This window comes from Camelus dromedarius, chromosome 10 (assembly GCF_036321535.1).
Source record: "Camelus dromedarius isolate mCamDro1 chromosome 10, mCamDro1.pat, whole genome shotgun sequence".
NCBI lineage: Eukaryota > Metazoa > Chordata > Mammalia > Artiodactyla > Camelidae > Camelus > Camelus dromedarius.
Window position 1 is genome coordinate 21,482,822 of NC_087445.1, and position 20,094 is coordinate 21,502,915.

The 20,094-nt window shown below is 42.4% G+C and overlaps 1 protein-coding gene across 2 annotated transcripts in view; it reads right to left on the bottom strand.

Moving 5' to 3' along the window:
* Window positions 1–689: 689 nt before the first annotated feature.
* The window catches only part of SH3GL2 (SH3 domain containing GRB2 like 2, endophilin A1), a 171,881-nt gene continuing 152,476 nt past the window's right edge, over window positions 690–20,094 (bottom strand). For both annotated transcript variants that reach the window (XM_031449657.2, XM_064490188.1), the window contains 6 exons: window positions 11,228–11,371; window positions 10,192–10,325; window positions 8,185–8,343; window positions 6,602–6,705; window positions 4,746–4,876; window positions 690–2,730 (listed from right to left, as the gene is read on the bottom strand). In XM_031449657.2, the coding sequence (XP_031305517.2) occupies window positions 2,531–2,730; window positions 4,746–4,876; window positions 6,602–6,705; window positions 8,185–8,343; window positions 10,192–10,325; window positions 11,228–11,371 (872 nt within the window). In that variant the 3' untranslated portion in view covers window positions 690–2,530. The remainder of the gene's footprint in view (window positions 2,731–4,745; window positions 4,877–6,601; window positions 6,706–8,184; window positions 8,344–10,191; window positions 10,326–11,227; window positions 11,372–20,094) is intronic.

Consider the following 20,094-nt stretch of genomic DNA (forward strand, 5'->3'; position numbering starts at 1 on the left):
ATATGCTTGTCAATTTTCAAACACAGAAAAAATTTCCTGAGATTTTGGTTGGTTGAAATTGATGTATAAACCTATACGTCAATTTTAGTAGAAAGAACATATTTACAATGCCGAGTTTTCCAAACCATTAACATAAATATATCTTCACTTATTAAGGTCTTCTTTATCTTTTTTCTCAAACATGTTTCATAATTTTCTATGTAGAGATCTTGTATGATTTGTATTAGAGTCATATCTATGGGTTTGAATTATGATGTCTTTGTAAACTGTGTTTTTTAATTCCTTTTTTCTAATTGAGTGTTACTGGTATATAAAAATATTTTTTGGATATTGATAATATATCCAGTAATCATACCAAATTCACTTATTGAGTTTAACAGTTTATCTGTGATTCTTCTGAATTGTCTCCATTCACAATAATATCATGAGTAATTTCTTTTTCCAAATGGGTTTGAAGAATTGATCTGTAATGTTCTAACTCACAGCTAGCAAAAATGTTATTTTCACGTTAGAGCAGTTCACATATTAGTACATTAGATTAAAAATATTTGTTTTAATGAGAGTATCTGGATAATTGGTCTTAGAGTGGAAGAACACAAAGAACACTCAGCACATAAAGCACAAGTTTATTTTCTCAGGGGCAAGTTTATTTCTCAGGAAATACATATTCTGTACATACTGTTTCCCTCTCCCCGCCCCCCCAACCCCCACATACACACCAAGAGTTAAGAATGCTAGCTTTTGGCCAACCTGTATTTCCATGTCTATTCCTTTCTCTTTAAGCATGAAAGAAAACAAAAGACTGGTTGAAATGGTATATTTTACTTGCCCCTCTGAACATTACATTCTTCTGATGATACTACCATGATGAGAGCTCCTCTCCCTGCTTTCTTAGCCTTTCTTCCAAATCTCCTCCTTGGGATTATCAAGACGTTGCCAGTGTCCAGGCCAACAGGCTATCAAGTTCTTGATAACAGAACTTCCCCTTCTCACAGAGAAGTAGATCCGAGGTTGGAACCAGTTTTGGCTTGGTTGTATCAGAAGGCAATTAAGATGGGAAGGAGCCCCAGTCCACCCACTGGGGACCCAGAGAACTGACATGAAATAAAGGACCAGAGCCTTTGGTTCTGTCTTCAGCAGTATTTATTGGAAACAGCAATGCTTCCCGTGGTGAGAGTTTATACATTAAGCAGTAAGATTTGCCTTTCACTCCACATGATCCACTGTCGCAGGTGGCACATTGGAAGCAGCACACTAAACCTCTGAAAGGATCTGTACAGCTAGATAAATAGAACTCTGGATACCTAACAGGACTTCAGTGACTGATACAAAACAAAAACAAAAACAAAAACAAAAACAAAAACAAAAACAAAAACAAAACCACTCGTAAGCTTACACACAGCACTGTACACTCAAACCGAAGATAAGGTAGAAGGGACAGAAATAAAACGAATGACTGAATTGGGAAGAGTTTTGCATATGCAGCCACACATCTTAAACTGCTAAGCACAAACATCATCTTTATTTGGTCCTCATTGAGGGCAGAATACGCACAAACGATGTTCAAAGAACACAAGGTCAAAGTGGAAAGGGAAGATAGTTGCTGTTTCTTGGTCTATGAGCTAGTGGGAAAATGGTTTCTAGTGTTTTTCTCCTTGTGTCTCTGTGCCAAATGGACTCATGAAACATGTAAATCATAAATAAAACTCAAGTGAAGATATTTGTTCCCCTTGCATGTAACCTCAGGAATGCCCTAAATACATACATGGATTCTGTACAGCAAGAAATGTAAGCTTGGAAACCAGATCTCTTCCCAAGTTCTCATTAAGGGAGAATCTCTTCAGCCTCTCCCACAGCATGCTGACTGCTAACTGACTTAGAAATAAAAGGGGAGCCCCCTCTGGCTGTAATAGCATGGAGGGAAGAAAATTGGCTGTACCTCAGAAACAGGCATAAGTTGGGGAACAAGGGTGACTTTTCAGAGAAGGCTTTGAACCCACACTCAACACTTTTCTATTGGTAGCATCGAGGGACTGACTCATTCAGACCAGAAGACAGCTTGCTGGTGAGGGAGGCTTTCTTTGACAATTCTGTGACTCACATGTTTGGGAGGGGGATCTATGTGAAAACAAGAACTTTCTCCTTTACTTCAGTGGAGAACCTGAGACCTTGAAAAGGCCCCAGGTGATAGATAGTATCTCCGGTAGGATGGTTTTTCTGTGATGTGGCTCGCGGGCATAATCTAAGAAGCCACAGCCTCCTGAGAACTGTGTCAACAGCAGTTCTGTGACTACTGGCTGGTCTCAGATGATGTTTAAAAAGCACGTGTCATGCCCACCAGACTAAGAAGATACCATCCATCACCATGACTTTTGTGGGATCACGCAAGTCAACCAAAGATACTTGGTGGGGCTTGATGACCTGGACCACTGCGGCCTGCACTTGGGATGTATTGTAAGCAGCATTACCAAAGCAGTGGTTAAACTTAACTATCTGGGCCAAGAGGAGGTGAGCCAGCCAGAGTAACATCCTAACGGGGCAGAGCAACCAGAATCTCCACGTAGTTGATGGGAAAGAAGCCTGACTGGCCATGAAGCATCCCCTCGTACCAGTTTTCATCAATCTGGTTAGTGAGTGTGATGATGTCACCCTCTTTAAAACCCAACTCCCCTTCATTTTCAGGTTCAAAGTCGTACAGAGCTCGGCAGCAGGGCTGATCCATTGGGGCACCTGGGTGTAGGAGCAGGAGAGAAGAACACAGAAAGACAAGGGGAATTTAACTCACATATCTACCGCCTGCTGCACCTGCCCGGCTTGCTGTCCCCCTGGGCTCCTCCCTCCTCTTCCTGCTGAAGCTTCCTCTTGCTTCTGGTCTCCAGTGCCTGCTGCTTAGCACCTCACCCTCTACCAGTCTTCAGAAACTTTCTCACATTTCTGGAAGTTGTTGAATTCGTTTCTATTTCCAGTATGAAAAATGGCTACATCTATTCTCATGATACATACAACACAGTTCCTCCAGGCTGGCCTTCCTAACGATGTCCAGAGACAGGAGGCTCAAGGACTTAAGGAGTCTGAATGAGATTTAGGTTCATAACAGAGGATGGCCAGAATTCCTTCCAGGTTTAGCACTTTAAAACCTCTGCACATGTGAAAGAGTACAGTCAAGGATAGTGTTTTGCAACTTCAGAATAACAGCACAGTTCTCACTTTTTAAAAACAAAGACCCCAGGATCTGGAAAACTGCTGTAATTCAGTGAAAAGAAGGTAATATAAAACACTAGATTCATGTTCTTACTCTCTGTGACCTTGCACAAAACAATTCACTCTCAGTTTCTTGGTCTCAAACTGGAACTCACAGTCAAACTTACGTCACAGTACTACTGTGGCTATTAAATGAGATTAGGCAAAAATGATACGATTTACACCTTTGCATTATATATTGCATATGTAAATATGAAGCGTGCATCAGAGCTATGGCATATATAAACTAATATTCTCTACCTTCAATTAAACAATGAAGGATGGAATCATATCTTAAAAAGGATCTATATTAAGTGAGTAAACAACAACACAGCGGGCACAAACACACATATATAAACTCAGACAAGTGCAGACAGCGCCTTGCCGTCTAGAGGGCTTTGAAGGGGGACAATGAAATTTATTTTAACTTAGTTTAAGCAGCAAATTAATGAGTCTCCAAAAGAAAAGTGAAATATATGGTTCCAAGCAGGGAAAAGCAGGTTATACAACTTTCAGGACTAGTCCTTGTAACCAGCTAACTTCTAAATGCCACTGCTTTTTATCCCCACACTGAGGGCTCGGAGCAGCACAGGCAAGCACAAGGGGCAGAGAGTGCCACCGTCATCACAGGCCTCCCTTCTTCCTTACGTAGTCTCCTGAGAGCATCTCACAAAACATTTCCTACTGTAGAACATCCAGCACTGGGGATGCAGGGAATAGAGGAGAGAGCTGCATATCCTTAAATCCACATCCAGTACAAGTCACTGCCCATTCTTCCTCCAAGCAGATGCGGGTTGAATCTACCTCAAGCACAGGCTTTTATCTGATCTGTGTGTGGGAGGTGGAGGGCAATGGTGCCAATTACAAGAACACATTATTGGGTATATATCAACATTCCTGATAGAAATTAAGTTTTAACTTGTGTTATACCAACCTGTCACCACAGCACAATGAACTGGCTGGAGGGTGGGGAGAGGAGGGAAACCTAGCAGATGGTGAGGTTCAAAATATATTCATCTGCAAATATATTCACCCATACGTTCCTGTGACTCAAGAAATCCAACTCAACAGGCTTGTGGAGCTGCTGTGTGTGGGTTCTGTGTGGCTGCATGTGGGCCGGGGGCGTTCACCCTCCGGCATGCTGGAATCACAGAAGGGGAGAAAGAGAGAAGAAAGAGGACATCCTTACAACTAAACTGACATATTGAAGGGATTTTGAGACCACAGAGGAGGGTCAAAATCAAATGAGCTAGTTAGAGCAGCTGTGTACTGAGGATGATGAAAACAAAGAAAGTTTTGCAGAGGAGAGGAGAGCAGAGAGGCGGGGAGGAGATGCTCAATGAGACAAGAAGGCAGGATTTCTTTAGAAGAGTTTCTACCTGACAAAACCATCCTGTAAGCAATATATTGCTTTATTTTTCTTATGCAGCCAGATTGGACTGCTCCTAGAAATTCTGGGAAGTGTCAGCGGGGCGTGCCCACAGCCCAAGGTCTCAACTCCTTACCTGCAGGTTTGGGGGTGCCCATGTGGGACAGGCCCCCGTTGGGCTGAGTGCTGTCCCCGGATGGAAACTCCAGGCTCATTCGAGGCTTAGGCTGATACTCCCTTCTAGGCTGAGATGAAGCTTGTCTTATTCTGCATTAAAAAGAAAAGTGGGGGGAGTATGTAGCCAATTAGGAAACAAAAAGTAAAGCAATAAAATGCAGAAAATGCTTACGTCACCCACCAATCTACCACTGTGGAGCAGGGCCAATCTGAGAAAGACCCTCAGGTTTCTTATCTGTGTCTGTCTCTGCTTCTGGTGCCGTGGTCATAGCCTCTCTGGCTATACCCTCACTGTCTTCATCCTTTCTCTCAGTCTCTCATTTTCTCCCTCATTTATTCAGAGCTCAATTTGCAAGCATGCACTGTGCGAGGTGCCAGGAACACAAGGATGAATAAGACACATTTCTTATCCTCCAGCAGCTTATGGTCTGAGCATAAACAACTGGTTGGGGTAAACTGTAGAAAGTGCTGTTACAGAGATATGGACAAAATGTGGCAGGAATGCAGGGGTGGGGAGGAGTCTCCCTGTCCTCAGGGAAGTTGGAGAAGGGTTAAGGAAGGAGGTAAAAGACAGGTAGGAGTCATTTCTAGATGAACAGTTGTTTCCAGAAGAAAGTGATTCCACGCAGAGCTTGACAAGATGTGAGGGAGGAACGGAGGAAATGCTGTGTGCTCTGAGAATGGCATGTAGGACAGGGCAATGAATCAGAAGAAAGGCAGAAGGGACAGGCAGTCACTGTCTGCTGCATGCCCTTAAGTCTCTTCCAGTTTCAGGGGCTCACTAAGCAAAACGTGCAGCAGATTTGCAAGGGTGGGCAGAGTTAAGGGCATGGTGATTGTCAAATGGTAGCGACTTTGACGTATTTCCAAGGAAAAAAGAAAAGTGGCCTTCTTGCTCAACAGATGCTGTAAAGACATAATATTTCTTTAGTACTTTGTAGTGCATGACTTTAAACCTTTCTAGAGGCTTCTGAGTGTTACACACACTTCCACAAGGATGTACTGAGGGAAGATGCACAATCAAGCACTCCTCAGGGAAGATACTGAGGAGAAGAAGAGGCTGGCCAGATGGAAACAGGTGAGGAAGTTTCCGTAACAAGCATCATACTTAGAGGCCGCCTTGTGCATTTACCTGCTGAGGTGACCCTTTGATGTATACACATTGAGCTGAATTAGACAGCACAGGGCACTGCATACAGCTGAGTAGGCTGTGCCCTGCAACCCTTGGGAGTCCCTTTAGTAAAGAAAACTATCACCGCCCAGCTATGGGGCACAGCTAAGAAGGTGGAACAGGCTTAAGAAAGCAGGTCCCCCCGATGGATCTTGTCACCATTCAGAGAAACACAAGGTGTGCAATAACACAAGCTTTCCAAAAGGTTATGCTTGAACGTGAACCCCCACTGCACCACCGTGTGAGCCTCAGTCTGCTCGTCTGCTGGAGAGGCTAACAACATGTGGGTTACAGGGCTGTTAATGACTGACGAGGACGTGCCCTCAGTACCCATGCATGAGAGCTGCCCAGCAAATCATGTCCATTATCATTACCAGCATCCCAGTGTCCCATCCATGGCAGCCAAAATATAATCTAAGTATCAATCTCTTATAAACACAAGATTAGATTCAACAGAACAAATAAAACAAAGCCCAAGACAATATAAAACCAAAACAAATGGTCTACAAGGTGCCTGTGTGGGATCAGCAGGAATTTTGTCGGAAGTTCTTCTTCAAATATATTCTCTCTACTATTTCCATTCCTTTACACACAGTTTTGTAACAAGAAAAGGGAAATGTAAAATGCAGGGAACTGTAAAATACCTTTCTTCCAGTCTGACAGTGACCTGCTGCAGGATCTGGACTGCTTGCTTATGGTACTCCAGCTGGGCCTGGACGAGCGCAGAGAGCTGGCTCACTTGTTCAATCTGCAGATGTACGGGGGAATCACGCCTTAGTTACCAGATCACTGTCCTGAAGCAGCTGCTACTCCCAGGACATGACAGAGCTACCCCTGACATTGCCCAGTGTCTGGAGATGCTCATGACTGTGTCATGAGACAGGCTGACAGATAGTTTTGCACATTTCAAGTTGATTAAGGATAAGAAAGCATCCTTGTGCTTTGAAACTCCAGTACCATGAAGAGACACACGAGTCAGAATCCTCCTGAAGGCCACAGGACTTTACCAAACAGCTTATGCTCAGCTACAGCCTTCTGATTAGGATCGGGCTTATTGTACTGATTTTCCACAGGAAGAAGATACACTGACTGGACTGTTCTTTGCTCCCTATACTTTTCGTGCTAAGACAACATTAGTGCTGTTAATACAAATGTGAATATGGATGTCTCATGTGAGGCACTATGGGAGGCTGTGTGGTATGATGGAAAATCCTTTTCCTCTCTGAGCCTCATCTCGAATGTAAAAGGGTTGAGTCAAGCGACATTTTGGGTTCATTCCAGCTCTAATGTTCTAAGCATCCTTGTTACTCTTCTTCATTCTGCACCTTGTGTTGTGATCAAGCTGAATAATGGTCTCCAACTCAACAGAGGCCACGCTGCCCCAGGAGTCTGGGCTGGGGTGGGGCCCAGGGTACAGGGAAGGACCACTGATTCAGGTCATCCTCACGCCGAGTTTTCCTCTTCAGCAGGTAGGTGGACAAACTATTTTACACAAACACAAACCGACACTGTCTTTGGGCACTGGGAGAGTCTGGGTGTGTTCAACATGCCTCCTGTGTCACCAGCCGGGGAAGTGATAAGTCCATCAGGGCTCTGTAACCATCTTGGCCGGAGTTGGTCAGCAACTCATAGGGCCAGAGGTGAGGATGAGCGAGGACAGGGAAGCTGGTGAACAGGATTCATGATATGAATGATCAGAATGTAACTTCTAAAGCCATGAATACTAATTTAGTATTCAGGAAATGTAAAAGCAACTCTTAAACAATCTCATCTGTGCTCCAAGTGCAGTATTTGTGCTACAATCTTAAATCTCAATTGAAATTACCTTTGGAAAGAAAATGTCAACTTTACTTCAAAACACAGAACATCTTAACCTTTGTTGGACACTGACTTCTGAATGTACTTTACTTGATTGATATTCTTAGTCTGAAGTCAATCTGCCTTACATTTCAACAGAGTATTTTTTTAAGCTACTGGACTTACATACAGGTCATCAGAACCACTCTTTATCTCCCCACTATTGATCATTAGTAGACAAAAGTCTAGTTAAATTAAACTAAGAATACAGAAAAAGCTTTACCATTTCTCAGTCTACTTTATAATTTCAAATTATTTAAAAGAATAACCATCCAATGAAGTTCTCACCACATGGTGCAATCCATTATGACACATTAAACTTGTGCCTCAATGGCAAGATTAAATTAAAAACCATAGGCGAGTCACTCACATCCATCTCTAAGAGGTTGAACATGCTTGACTCAGCAATTTCTTTAGATTCATCAAATTTCTCCAGAGCCTGACGGAGCTCTTCATCTGGAATCTTCCCTTGTCGTTTTTTCTTATAATCAAAGTCCAGGCGTCGACCCTCCAACTTCTTTAGATGATGCTGAAAAAGTCAAAAGGCAGGGAAATGCTTTGAAAGGACTTAAGGAAAAGGCCTATTGACAGCTCACTTCCCCATCATGCCCATTAGCTTTAAAGTAAGACAAGCTAAGTCCTAAAATATCACTCCACCAGAAGAATAAACATGCACCTGTGAGGCAAATGTTTCCAAAGGCTAAATGTAGGGACACGTCTCTGAAACTAATTAAGAGGAACCAAAAAATGTGGGAAATACCAGTGCCCTTTACTCTCTGCTCTTGCCGGTCCAGAGCCAAGCTGGAAAGTGTCTTTCTGCCCCACGACAGAAGCTGGAAATGTGTACACACTCTACGCATTCGGAAAGCACAGGCCTATGGGGCCCACAAGCCACACCTTCAAGGCAAATGGTGTTTCATGGGAAGGCTGAGGAGAAACACTTTCCTTGAAACGAAGTGAGAAAGAATGGTATTCTTACTTTTCGTATCATAGAACGTCAGTGCTGGAAACTATTTACCTGTGAGGTTATCCGTTCTGTTAGCACCACCTACGACACTTATAAAAATATGGATTCTTGATCACCTGAATTAGAACATGCAGGGCTGGCGTCTAGGAATCTATGTCTCAACACTTAGCCTAGTGGACTGATAGCAGCTTTCAGGGAACCATGGATTAATTTAAGTCTCTCATCTGAGCCATCTGACAGAGGATGACACTTAGTCACAAGACCTAACTAGAAGGGAGCTCTGAAGGGACCTGATGCCCTATGCTGTGCTCAGCCCCTCTCTGCATCATCCCAGGTGCCGGGCTGCCCAGCCTCGCCCGTCACCTCTAGTGACCAAGTGCGCAAGTTGTCTTTTCCCTAGAAATTGCAGCACTCCACTACGACTGGGTAGGAGAAAATGCTAGATTCCCCTTGGTTCTGGATGTGCAGGGAGCGAAAGGGGAGAAAATGGAAACAGAGTTGGGAGTAGAGAAGGAACAAGAAGAAAAGGAGGAAGAATTTCGACCTTCCTTCCCGCTGCACACCCTGCCTCCAATCCAGGCCCTGATCCAAACTAAATGTTTGTTCCTTTGGAAGGAAAATTCTTTTACAACATCTGAACTTGCAGGCAGCTGCAGGGTAGAGTACTGGAGTCAGGGTTACATTTTGGATGTACAGTGAGTCTGCCACATACTAACTGTGTGACCTTGAGCAGGTGACAGGGCTGAGGGAGATTTAGCTAGGAGACTGGGGGGCTGCAGGTTATGACACTTCATTTTACAGTCAAGAAAATCAAGTTTCAGACAAGTTCAACAACCATTTGTTGAAGGAGTGAATGAGTAAACATAACACACTTTGTTAGAGGTAAAACCAGCTGGACTTCATTTATTTGGAATGGCTCAACTTGTTCTACATGTTTTAGGAAGAGGATAGTTGGTTATTTTTCCTCAATCCTAATAACCATTATGAAACTATAAAAACACACTGTTTAGAGAGCAATAAAATAACTAAGTATTCAAGCTAACAACTGGTATGGCTAGTATTTTAGAGGGTGAAATTAGCCCAGGAAACCACAGAACAATTAATAAAATTATATATTATCAAGGAAAGGATATTGTCCTTCAGGAGAAAAAAGCTTGAAAAAACTTGAGAACTGAACGCAGAGAAGTCAAGTGTGATATTCATGAGTGGCACAGTCACAAGAGTGGGGCAAAACGTGCCGCATTTCTGGTTTCTCTTGATTTAGCCTGCTGGATTGTTTTGCAATTTACGTGCCCCGTCAGTGCTGACAATGTGCACGGTAAGCATTAAAAAAATGCATTCTACAGGGAAAGGGCACCTGCGTCCGTATGACCCTAACTGCCCACTTTCCAGATTACTGGCTGCAGATACCTGAATTTCCCTCAGATCTTTGTCGTGAAGATTCTGAAGGGGGTCAATGAAGTTCTGCTTCACTTCCATGTCCAAAGAGTCTTTCACCTCCGAGAGTTCCCGCATGGCCTCGCCCACCTCTCCAAGCGCTGGGCCTGGAAGGGAATAATGAAGCGCTTGCATGTCAAAGAACAAAGCTGACATTAATTTGCAATAACAGGGCCTGAACACCCAGGGATTACAGCCTGGCTTCTGAAGGCAGCCAAGACAAGAGACGGTATATGATGCCCTCCAGAGATCAGTGTAGTTTCCCACTTAAGAGAGCTCGTGAGAGTTCACTGAGTACAAGAGACTCAATGCCTCTGAGGGGTGGTGGTGGAATCCTTATCATAAAGAACATAAAACGTTGCTTTTTCCTTAAAAAGCAAATTTGGAAGCTCCCTACCCTCCTTTGTAAGTAATAGTTTTCCCTTATGGGGGAGCTGTTTAAGGCCAATGCATTCAGCAAAGGCAAACACCAGGAACGGAGAGCAGGGCTCAGTCAGGAAGGACTGTCATTTTCTGAGACGTCACATGGTGAAGGAGTGAAAACAGAGGTGGTTAGTATGGTAGCTGAGGGTCAAAGGAGGGAGGGGTGAGAGAATGCACTTGGACTGGTAAAATGAGCGGTAAAACCATACAGAGAAGAGCAGACATCTCAGAGAAAGCCCAGGGGCCGAGTGCTGAATCATGCTGACTGTGACTGTTGGCTGTGCCCCCAAACTCAGTTACAGCCAGACACATGCCAGGGTAAACGTCCAGGCATCTGGATGGGTCAGCCAGCTACCGTAATGATGGGCTCTTAGCAGGGAAAAAGAATATAAATAAAATTCCAATGACGAATCATACTAAAAATCATGAAACAGCTCTGAAAACAAATTTTGGGCCCATGTGTACAAGATCTAAAACTGAGAAGCAAAACATAAAATGGTTTGAATTTTCTCCTACAGAGTTTCTCAGTGGCACTAAAATCCCCATGGACAAATGAACACTTAAACTGTGAGAAAGCACTCATTACCAAAGTTGCAATCATCTCCAAGCTCTCTTCCAAACTTGAGCATGGCCTCGGCCAGCAGTGCCTCTGCCTGGGGATAGCCTGGCCCTTTCTCCTGGCCACGGATTTTTGACATGGTGTTGATCATGCTGAGCTTGGCTCTGGAAGCTGGAGGCAAAGAGATAAGAGACTTTCACAGGAGGCAATGTGATGGAGTGGAAACAGGGCTGGATGGAGAATCAGCGACTGAGACTTGCACCTTCACCTAGAGGTAGGTCCACAGACAAATACAGATATTTTTTAAATCACTGAACTCTCTCTATCTCTCAAAATCTTCTGAGGAATTTAACAGAAAAGGCAAAGCTCTTCCAGGTGAAGATGCTATCCTTCTGTGTTCTTGCCCGCTCCCTGTGCCCTCTCCGACACTCTTCACTGCTGTGGCCCTGCTGTGCTTCTGTGGACCTCAGTGGCCCAGGGAAAGCATTTGAAAAAGTACTGGATTACGTGATCTCTAAGTTTTAGGATTCTACTTTATATTTCAATTCTAGGAGTGCACAAACTAAAGTAGGAAATTAATTGTTAATTCTTGCATGTGGGCCTTATGCCATGTTTCACTTACACCATGTATAAAATAGAACTATTTTCAAAATCACTTCTCAACTAAGATTCAAACAGTAAACAGACCCATGAAGTACAGAAATATCGTGTTCATTAAAAAGACTTATTTACTCCTCTCATACATAAGTTCTTCATAAAATCAGTTCTATGCCACAAAGACAGAGTTTCAATTTATTTTTTGCTTTTATTTTTATAAAAGAAGATGCCTAGAAGGCAAATCCAGTTTTCATGGAAGAAAGAGTTTTACTAGCACACTATTAAAGCCAATGATACTAGGACACCAGGGTTTCTCAGCTTCATCACCAGAGCTGGGACTGTCCATTAACCTAGGATTGTGCCCGGAGTCCATCTGCATGGAAACCCCTGACAGAATCACACCCATAGCACATACTTCCTGCATTTGGTGGTCAACATTTCAACTTGAACATGTGATTCAAATAGGCTTTTACTTGAACTTTGGGCTTCAGAGGTCAAAACTGGAGAGGAGGAGAATTATCATGACAGGATTCCCTCCCAAGCCTGCCCCAGGGATATGATAATGAACAAGACAGCTATGGCCTCTGCCTTTATGAAGTTTGTTGTGAACTGAGGGTAGGGTCTGTTTTAAAAGCAATTCGAGAGAAGTGTGTATACTAAGCATCATGCGGGGAGATGACAGCAAGTCACAGAAGTACAGCATCACTCTGGCCCATGGGGGTGGGCACTGCAAAGGAGAATTCGGAAGAGAAGTGTCTTTAAGCTTAGAAACGGCAGTTAGTCAAGCTAATAGTGGTATGTAAAGCCTGGCGGTCACCGGAAAAAATACAAAATTCACATTTTCATTACTCTGCTTTTCAAAGAAAAGTGTACTATATACGTTAAATTTCAGAAACTGAAAATGTCACATGATCACACAGTTTTGAGGGAATGCTATTACTAGGGTATATATTCAAAGACTTTTCTACAACAAGCCGTATCTGAGATCCAGGAAGAACACAGCCCCTTCCCTCAAGGTGCTCACAGGGTAGTGAGGTGTTAGATATATAAACCGATAGTAGCAAGAAACATGGTAAATGTAATAACAGCTAATACACGCAAGGTACTGAGAAACACAGAGAGAGGGTAACAACAGCACAGATAACACTGAAGTAAGCACATACCAGGCAATAAGAGGTACAAAATGAATAGAAGGAAAGAAGATAAATGGAGATGGAAGAAACAGAGTAATGAAACCACACATGGCGGTGAATCCCTTCAAATCCTATTTTGACCATTTTATACCCTAAAGATTTATTCCTTTTCCAAAGGCTTGTTACTGATTTGTACTTATACTTTGGTTCTGTTAAGGGCTGTTTCTGGTCAGTAATTACTAGAAGTAATTGTAACACTTTAATATGCTGCGGCTGATTTTCAAATTCATCATTTTGAATGCTGTTCAGCCATGACGAGCTTTATTCTTCTACTAATTACTTAAAAATACCTTGAATATGTTCTGTATTTTCATGAGAAGGGGGAAGAAAACCATATTCTATTAGTATATCTATTTCTTCCAATCATCTAAAATACCTAATGATTCGTATCAGTGATATCTGAAGAGACTGCCTTTTAAATTTATTCACAACCATTAAATTTTTTTAAGACTCTTGGATTAGCAAAACTTCTTGAAAGAAAATCATCAGACTTCTGAATTAATCATTTAAAAATGTTAACATAATTGTTTTTAAATGACTTTTTAAAGCAGGACTTTAAGAAACAGAGAGGAAGCCTGAAAAATACAAATTTAAGACACTAGAATTCCCATAGTATGGTCTCAACCTAGATTGCTTCACTAAGTTGGACGTGTCCCTGGGCACCCTTGTCTTCTCTTCTAAAGGGACCTACCTCTTCTCCTTCACATTGACTTTTTCCCCCCACAGCTTCAGTCTTTCTTTCAAATTGCTACAATCTCTCTAAGCCCCCATCTTTACTTTCTCACCTTCCCTATTCTAGTGCAAGTTGGATTTACTGCAGGGACAGCCTCCTAAAAGCAATCTCTTCCCTGGCCCATGAGAGCAGGATACTGGTGTGTTGCTCTGTGTCTCTCCCAGAGAGGGTTAGCAGAAAGCTGCACATGCAGTAGATGTTGAACACGTGTCTGCTGAAGGAAAGAATAAATTAATAAAGAGACCACCTTGGACACAGTAGACTATCATGGCAGTGGTTTTCATAAGAAGACTCTGCTCACATCCTTTGGCTCATGTGACTGAGAGCCTTTTGAAACATTACAGAGAATAGGAACAGGAAACTTGCTTCTTTTGTTTGAGAATAAAAAGTGTAGTGATCTAACAGAATTCTTTTGAAGAGAGAAGACAGCTGACCTATACTGAAAACAGAGCATCAGGGCTAGTCCAGACAGTGACCTGTGGGATGCACCAGCCCACTTCCCTTACTTGTCCCCCAGAAAACTGGCAGCCAGGTTCGCACCCTCTGGGCGGGGGACAGGAAGATTCTTCCCTGGGGAATACAGCCAACTCAAGAGAAGAGACTGAAAGATACTCACAGCTGAAAGCACCCAGTGCAACAACTTGAGGCTTGATTGCCTCAGAATGAAGCAAACACTTCACTTCACTTATTAATACTTTTATTTCTTCCAATCATCTAAAATACCTAATGTTCATATCACTGATATCTGAAAAGATTGCCTTTTAAATTTATTCACAACCATTTAATTTTTTTTAAGACTCTTGGATTAGTAAAACTGTAATTTACCCACTTTAGCTTTACTGTCCCACACTCAAGTAGAAAAGGTTAGCCACTAACATCAGACTCTGAAGAAAGCTTCTAACATGCGAGAGGCAAAACAAACAAGGAAATTGTAGGAAACAAAAAAATTTAGGAAAAGAAAAATAACTATCATTAATATTCTTAGGTGTTTAAGATAATTCATCCATGAAATAAAAAAGAAACAGCGAACTCTTAGCAACTAAAATATAATTTAACTTTAAATATGAATTTCAGTAATACAAAAAAATAAAAAATCATAAAAGTATAGATGATAAATTTGAGGCAAATCCCCCCAAAAGCAGAACAACAACAACAAAACTAGAGATTAAAAAATCAGAAAGAAAGCGTAAAATCAGAATCAGTCCAGGAGATCTAGCAGCTGAATAATGGAAGCTCCAAAAGGAAAGAACAAAGAAAAAGAAGGGTAAGGAATTATTTTTAAAAGTTCAAGAAGATTTCTCAACTAATGAACGTGTCCAGATTGAAAGGGTAGATTGGATGCCCAGTACAATGGACAAAAGGGTCCAGACCAAGGACCATTAATATGAAATTTCCTAACACTGGTGACAAAGAGACAGTCCTAAAACCTTTCAGAGAGGAAAAAAAAATATGTTACATACAAAGTATTGAATGTTAGAAGGCCACTGAATGTGAGAAAACCATGAACAACATGAGAAATTTCCTCAGAAAACAATGAAGCAATGACCGGAGAAAATAATCTACAATTCTATACTCAAATTATCAATGAAGTATGACATCTCCAAATACACAAAGATCTCAATTTATTTTTCTTCCCAAGGTAATGGAAGAGGCAATCTACTGAAATGAAGGTGTCAAGAAAAGGGACAGGTATGGGATCTAGAAAAAGGGAGTTCGTGTAAGAAAAGAGGTGAAAATGATGACAAAGGGGGCTGTCAAGACGGTTGTTGTGCACCAGGCATTGAGGACAACTGTAGCTGACACTACACATAACCAGGTGCATGCAACTCAGGGAGCCACGAGCTACAAGGGAGCGCCAGGCTCCCCGCCATCCCCAGGGGAATCAGGTTATAGCTGCCCACCACTGTGCCTCACTTTACAGTATGCCCTTCATTGGCCTCCTCCCCTTCCCTACTCCTACTACAGGGTTTCCTGGAATCATCTTCTAAATCAACCACTTATGCCCATATCCTTGACTCATGATTTGCTTCTGGGAGGACCCAATCTAAGACAGCAACCAATCTAGAATGCAGTACCAGATATGCCTCTCAGAGATGATTAACATCTGGCATGTTTAATTTCTCCTGACAGGAAATTCTTATTTGTGGTAGAGGGTTTGGCAAAGAATTACTAAAAGGTACACAGAAAGCTAAGAAAATGAAAATTAAAACAACTATTAACTCCAGGAAAAACAAAAAGGTTGTACAAGAAAGGAAATATAATCATATTACCCACTTTCTACCAGTTTATAAAGGCATAAAATGTAAACACTGAATATTGACCCAACAAAAATTATGCTATCAACAAACTGATAAAATGAGAGAGAGAAAGGATGTGGAAGAAGGAAGGGAAAAACAGGAAAAAAGCAAATAATTCTCATCTTCTAAATAGGGAATCAAACTGAAACACCTAAAACTGGAAAATCTAGCAAGAGCAACCTAAGCATGTTGTTTCAAGAAGTAAAAACCAAAGAAAGAGCCAAACAGGTTTGAAAGTGCTGCTTCTGCGAAATGGAAATGGGGGAAGGGATGCAAATTCCAGGGGGACTGCTGTTTTTTGTAAAAAGCTTTACAAAACTATTTAATTTTTTATAATATGAGCATATATTATTTTCATTATGAAAAACTAAATTTAAGACATTTTCCGCTTCTTTTTCCATCAGGAGACCTAATTTAGTGGCTGAACTGGATAAACAATACTAACAGGATCTTGACAATCTGGGTACTGCTCTAACCTTGAGGGTCTTCCCACCAAAAAGTTCTACTGAGAGATACGTTCAGGGGTGTAAAGAGAAGTGGCCAGGAAGATGAAAGTTAATAAGGATGAACAGGTGAAGTGCCATCAGAAAAAACCATCAAAGGCAAGGTGTTGATGAGTCCACATCTAGGTGATTTCTGTAAGGAATAAATCTGGTGAACTGAAACGACAGGATGTAAAATTAGGATGACTGGGAAAAAAAGACTTACTCCTAAAAAAGGCTTCCACTGATTTGTCTCCTGCTGGAAAAAAAAAGCAGTTTCTTTTTTGGCCTCAACATCTATACTATTTTTAAGGCAGAGAAACAGGGGCAGCCAAGGCTCAATCTGAGTCATCTCCCAGCTCTAAAGCATCATCTGCAGCATCCCTTGACGAGCTTCCTCATTCTGGGCACAGCCAAAGGGAAGTCAACGCTCCGCCGAGAGCAAAACAGAAGCTCTACTCCTGCTGCCAGATGGAGTTACTTTCCTCTGACCTAGAAGTGGCGTCCATGTGAGTCACTGCTCCGTCTCTCCCAAGTAACCAGTGTGCTAACTAATCAGGAATGTCGAAAAACCCAGTACCTCTGCTAAATCTTAGTTAAACAGGAAAACAAACCATTAGGTCTTGCCTGTCATGGAAAGCAGCACAGTGCATTAAAATAAACATCAGCTTTGGCTCATACAAACACAGGTGAAAATCCGGGCTCCAAATCTTGCTCGCTATGTATCCCTGAAAATCATCTCATTCTGTTATCAGTATTCAGTGATGAACACTCAAGAGAGTAACTGTCACAGACACACACCACAGGCACTGAAGACAAAGGAAAGCAGTCCTTTCTACCCTTCCATGCTCTCCTTTCTGTGAGTATGTGTGCTGGAGTGTTCCACTGCTGACTTGGTTGTACAGGAAGCAGTATTTCCCAGAACCCCTTCTCTGCACGTTTCCAAGCTAGAACTGGTCTCACGTGAGGCTGTGCAAGATATGGGATGTGAAGGTGAAGCAGTAGCCATACACTCTGAAGGCAGAGGTGGATACGGGTTCCAGCTTGTCCTCAACTTCATATACTCTGTGCCAAGCTCTTTTTCTTGAATGCTGATCCTGCTGACCAAGAGTGACCCCGGGCCTGCCACGGAGCTTTTGCTGCAAACTCACAGAGGCAGTGACATTGAAGAGCCAACAACCTCCCACAGTCTTCCGTGCCAGCTGCCCTCTGCAGTGCTGCTCCAGCAGCCACACCTGCCTACTTTCCAGATTCCTGCCTAAGTTTGTTTACCTGGGTCAGGGCTGGGCAGTGAACCTTTTCTGATCCTCACCTCCGCTTTTTCTGCCCTTTATTTACCCAGATCATCCTACAGCTTTTCAACCTCTGATTCCTATAATAAATCTCTTAGTCTATAACATCCCCAATGGCTTTGCTTCCCCTACTGAATTCTTAGGCTGATGGTCTGAAATCTAAACTGACAAAAAATGATGGTCTATCCTTGATAGAACCCTGAAAGTAAATCAATAAAAGTGACTGTAAATATTTCAATTCTGTAACTCTGTTTTCAGGGTAGACATAAAAGAGAGTAACTGTAGGTGTAAGTTAGCTGCTAAAGGTGGAAAGAACACCGGAAAGGACAGCCAGTTTAACGGGTGCGGTTAAGACACAGACTCTGCAGTCAGATGCTCTGAGTTCAAATCTTGGCTCTATTTCTTGCTTGGTGATTTTGGGCCTCAGTTTCCTCATCTGTAAAGTGGTACCTCCCCCTCAGGGGGTTAGGATGATGTAAGGATTAGATGATATAATGTATGTCACAATGCTGGCACACGATAAACATTCAATAAATACTGGCTATTTCTATGAGCGTCAGGCACGCCAGCAAGTTCCCTGTGTGATTCTGCATGAGTTACTTTACCTCTCTGAGTCTCAGGTTCCTCGTTGATAAAAAGCTGAGAAAAAGGAGACAGTTAAGCTCCCTCTACTTAACTGTGATTCTTCTTAGACAGAAAGTGTATCCTGGCCTTCAGCCACAGGAAACTTCTAGCAGTTTCCTGAAGTTGCTAGGACTGGCCCTCTTCTCAGAATGACCTTTTCCCTCTCTCTCTACCTGCCCCACACAACACCAGGCACACCTTTCCTACGGTGTTTCCCAATTACTCTTTACCTCTATTGCTGCCAAGTATATGTACCCCTTTCCCTCATTTACGCCCCCACTGTGCCCTGTACATACAGCGATCATATCTCACACGATACTTTATTTCTCTCTTTCCTGCATGTCTCATTCTTGTTATAAGTTGAGAAATTGCCTCCTACTGAATTCTAGCACAAGGCCAAGCATATAACAGATGCTTGCTTACTAACTGTGGGCTGAATGATTTCACTTAAAAGTTTTGATTTTTTAAAATAAAATCTTCTATACACATCATTTCTTCTAATCCTTAGAAAAGACTTCCCTGTTCAAAAGCACAACATATCGCCTATCATGCTCTGAAATGGAGTGAGAGGGTGCTGATAAGATCTAATTACATACGAACTCTGAGGTCTGACAGGATGATTCAGGAGAGCAGGTCATGCTGATAGCCATCAGACTGGTATTTCCCTTATAGATACAAGATTTTAAGATTTTTCAGGCTGCTGGGCCTTTTCTGTTCTCCTGACTGTTCTTTACGGTGCAGAAGGGCGGGACCCCACTTTCCAATCACTCTTACTAATGCTGGCTCTTTGGAAGCAAGTCACCTCAAATTTGCATAAAATGCTGCTTTATGTGAAAATGATAAGAAGCTGATCACACAAGCTCCCAGAATCAGGATACAGGCTTTCATTTCCCCCAGTAAAAGAGGGCTGCTATGCTAAATTATAAACCCTAACTAAAGGGATTGAAAAATCAAATGAATAAAAATCAATACAGAGGTGACACTGGAAACAATTACGTATCCCCCGATAAAGAAAAATTCTGAATCTGCACTCCCTGAGTGAACTGGTATTTACCAAAAGTCAGCTTTCTTAAGATTTTTTTTCAGTGATTAAATGAACAAAACAAGTACTTATTAAGCCCCGATTGCGTGGGAGGGATGACACCAGGGAGACTGAGAGAAGCACGGCCCAGCCTCCATCCTCAGGGAGCTTACTATCTAGCTGGAGCATCAGAGAGCGCTCCACTCACTGCTGCACGGGGCAGATGCTGGCCGTAGTGTGAGTCAGCTGATAACGTGTGCATGTCACAGAACAGAGCAACAAATTCTGCTAGAAGAATAAGGCTGGGAAGGTTTATGAAACAGGTGATGCCTGAGCTGTGTTTCTTGAAGAGTGAGCTGTGAAGGCAGAGAGGTGGCAACGGCCATTCTCGGCATCTGGACAATATGAGCAAAGGCACATGGAGAAGCCTGCTGTATGTGGAACCGCAAGGTGCTTGTGGCTTAGGTGCCATGCCAGAGAGGACAAGGCAAAGTGGCCGCAAAGTTGGAACCAGGGTGTGAACGGTCCTAGACTGCATGCTAAGGAGCTTAGATTCTCCCATCAAAGGTTTCAGATAGAGAGTAATTTACGATCTAGACCTTCAGAAGAGATTTAATTCAAATTAAGTCAGATTGAGGTTTGGGAAAAAAAGATT